Below are 3,459 nucleotides of genomic sequence, written 5' to 3' on the forward strand. Positions count from 1 at the left end.
TAACCCTCCCATTAATTTTCATATCGCAAAAAACCCGCTCGTAAATAGCCAGTGTTCACTGCAGTGCTAAATGAGATGGCGATGCTTCGTGATTTTTTTTTTTGGATGCACTGTTCAAAATTTCACTAGAAAGAAAGCGTGTCGGTCTCAGAAAAAAATTCAAATCATTGTTGTAGGCCACCTTGGAAAATACCATAATACTCTTTGTTTGTCCCACCAAATTTTGCATAAGCATTGTTTCTAAGTTTCTCTTGGGACTTACAATGGTCCCAAGAGAAAACAAAAACAATGCTTATGCAAAATTTGGGGGGACAAACAAAGAGTATTATGGTATTTTCCTAAGTGGCCTATTGTCACTGCGAGTAGAAAACTCGAAAACAAGGCCCTTTTTTGGTTACTGAGAAGAATGCGCAAAGTCTGAGTGTTTTAAAGTGTGGCTGGAATTTTTCTCACCTTCGAACGGTTGGTTTATTCATAGGCAGCCCAAGCTCGCGTCACTACAGACAGCCGTTGAGAATTTAAACGCGTTATAACACTTTGTATGGGAAATCAAATACCGTCAATTATAAAGCCTAAAAAATGCTCAATTTAACTTTCATTCAATAAAATGAATCAAAATGACTCTTCTTGTGCCTTCTGGAGCTTATTACACCGTTTCGGGAATTCTGTGTTTTCAGTATTTTCAATGTTCTACGACGAAGAACGGTATTTGATTTCCCATACAAAGTCTTATAACGCGTTTAAATTCTCAAAGGCTGTCTGTAGTGACGCGAGCTTGGGCTGCCTATGGTTTATTTTATGGTTAGTAAACAAAGTGTATTAAATTCTCTACTCTATAAATAACTCAGTTTAAGTTTGCATAAGATTGAATCTCTTAAGTCTGCTCATAACTTTCTTTACTTTCAAAGACGTTGACAGCATGTTTTGTTGACTTTGCTGTACTTTCCGGATTCAGCATTTGCGACCAGCTTCTTAACGTCAATATCACTAGACTCCAGAAAACCAGTTTGTTTTTATTCCATGTAAAATGAAAACTCTTCTGCTGTGTCTTTTTAACCCTAACCCGGCTTTCTTTCTTTTCAACGGAAATAATCCCTACAGCACTTCGCAGGGCAAATTTCCACGCAAACGGGGGTTATTGTGTTCTAGCTGTCCTGGGAGTTTGCACCACGTGACGTAAATTAGCCAACAAAAATCGCCCGAAAAATAATAGGTGGGTTATAAGTTATAATATCATTTCTACGATTATTTGTTGAGTTTGCAGCATCACGATATAAAGTTCCACATATTTGAACTCCGGAGCAGTATGAAATGTGAGTTGGGAAGATCATCGCAGTTAGTTGAGCAAGCACGAAAAAATCCAGTCTCGATCCAGGCCCCATACCATTCATCATCATCATTGTCGTCATTATTGATGGAACAATGTGTTAAAGACATACATATCAAGAACAAGCCTGAATTTTTCAGGCATTCTTATCGTTACTGATAAAGTAGCATTCATAACTGCGATGATCTCCAAACTTAACTTACATCATCATTATTATTACCATAGTTGTGGTCGTTCTGATTGTTATTACTGAGTGGCATTCTATGAATGAGCCTATTGCGTTCACATACATGAAATTGAACCTAAATATTACTCAGAAAGGCTATGAGTTGGATTTGCCATTGACTATTTTGCTAAAAGATGAGAATTCTCAAAGTGTCTTTAAGGAAACCCACAAGCACATTTGCTTCTGTTTCACACAAATTATTGAGTGAAGGTTAAGTCCAGAATGCTAGCTTTTTTTTGCTAGTAACATTATACAACTAAATAGTGAGTGGGTTAGTAAATGAGTTATTCAGCCATAGAGCAGGATTCTTGTTAGAATACAGTGAGTATCTAATAACAAAGGAAAGCACTGCACCATTCTCAGATTGTTGGTTTAATGCTTTGCCAACAACTAAGGAGAAATGTCAAAAAAGGTATGTTAAATACCTTTCGCTATATGGTGTGAATAAGTATAGGTACCATGTAAGATGAAAAGCAAACTTGAAGGGTGTATAGTGCTATCCACTGGATAACTCAATTGGTTTTGCTAGTGCTTATCCGCTGAACAGTGATTTATCCGGTGGATAGCATTATCCACCTTTTGAACAACCAAGGCCTGGACCCGGTTGTTCAAAAGCCGATTCAATTAATCCAGGTTTAGCGTAAACTTTTGTTTCATGTTTTCAACTTTTTGGTGAAAGGCTCGTTTGCTTATTTTTTTTTTTCAAGATTGACTTCTATTGTAAAGTTTTCCCGAATATTAGCGTTGAACAGCATTTGGGAGTAGAGAAATAAACTCCCTGGCACCAGTTGTTCAAACGATGGATAGCGCTATCCACTGGATAAATCGCTATCCACTAGATAACTCAATTGATTTTGCTAGTGTTTATCCGCTGGATAGTGATTTATCCGGTGGATAGCGTTATCCACCTTTTGAACAACCAAGGCCTGGTCAGTTTTTAATCTGGGGTTAGCATCAATCGGCTTTTGAACAACCGGGCCCCTGGTTACTACAATTTGACCACCCAGTATTGCCTGTGTCATCGACCTTTTCTGTTTCACAACATGTTGTACTGGTTACTCCATCTTCAAATCAAGGTGCTCCTCAGTTAAGGGTTCACTATTATAATGAACAAGAGTCAGGCCAGTAAGGATCAGAGATGTGCCGAACCACCACCTCATGGATAATGTCTCACCAAACAGCAAACAACCTAGAATAGCCTGCAAGGAAAAAAAAAACTTCTGATCATGATCTCTGTTACCAATAGCCCAATGCTGACAAATGAAGATTGCTACCAGGCATGATCAATCTCCAAGAAATCAAGCACCTTTAAGGAGGTAAGAGCATACTCCTCTAAGAATATCCTTATCTACACAAATGCTATTTCCAATGAGTTTCAGTCTCTTTTGACAGGATGAGACCAGGTTCCTCACAGCAATGGACACTGACAACGATCAATGCTTGTGTGCCTTGAGTATAAGGAAATCTTTGATGATATCATTGTTTACATTCTGTTTCATTATTACAGGGCTCGAAGTTAACACTCGCAAACTCGCAAAATGCAAGTGATTTTGATAATCTGCGAGTGAGAAAAATATCCACTCACGAATGTTTGCAAGTTAGAATCATCCATGTCTCCCAAACATTTGGAGAAAGCTGTTAAAACGCAAGAAGAAATGTACAGACGACATCTGAAGCAAATAAAACAGCGCACGCTGACCTGCGAGGAGTACGTGTTTTGTTAGCCACTGGCCAGCGGTATTGCACTGAGGCTCTGTGCCACACCTGCGCATTTGTGTGCTGTTGTTGTTCTTCGTGGTTTTGGAGCAGCTATCTAGACCCACTTATCTGTGGCAGAGAATGAGCAAAAGGGGATTATGAAAGGAAGAACTATTCTACCACCATGAAGGTGGTCCATTGAACATTG

The 3,459-nt window shown here is 38.9% G+C and overlaps 1 protein-coding gene across 1 annotated transcript in view; it reads right to left on the reverse strand.

The window, feature by feature from the left end:
* Positions 1-1,909: 1,909 nt before the first annotated feature.
* Positions 1,910-3,459, reverse strand: part of LOC137996491 (transmembrane protein 42-like) — an 8,343-nt gene continuing 6,793 nt past the window's right edge. The window contains exon 4 of the mRNA XM_068841932.1: positions 1,910-2,752. Coding sequence (XP_068698033.1) covers positions 2,609-2,752 — 144 coding nt within the window. The 3' untranslated portion in view covers positions 1,910-2,608. The remainder of the gene's footprint in view (positions 2,753-3,459) is intronic.

This window comes from Montipora foliosa, chromosome 1 (genome assembly GCF_036669935.1).
Source record: "Montipora foliosa isolate CH-2021 chromosome 1, ASM3666993v2, whole genome shotgun sequence".
Lineage (NCBI taxonomy): Eukaryota > Metazoa > Cnidaria > Anthozoa > Scleractinia > Acroporidae > Montipora > Montipora foliosa.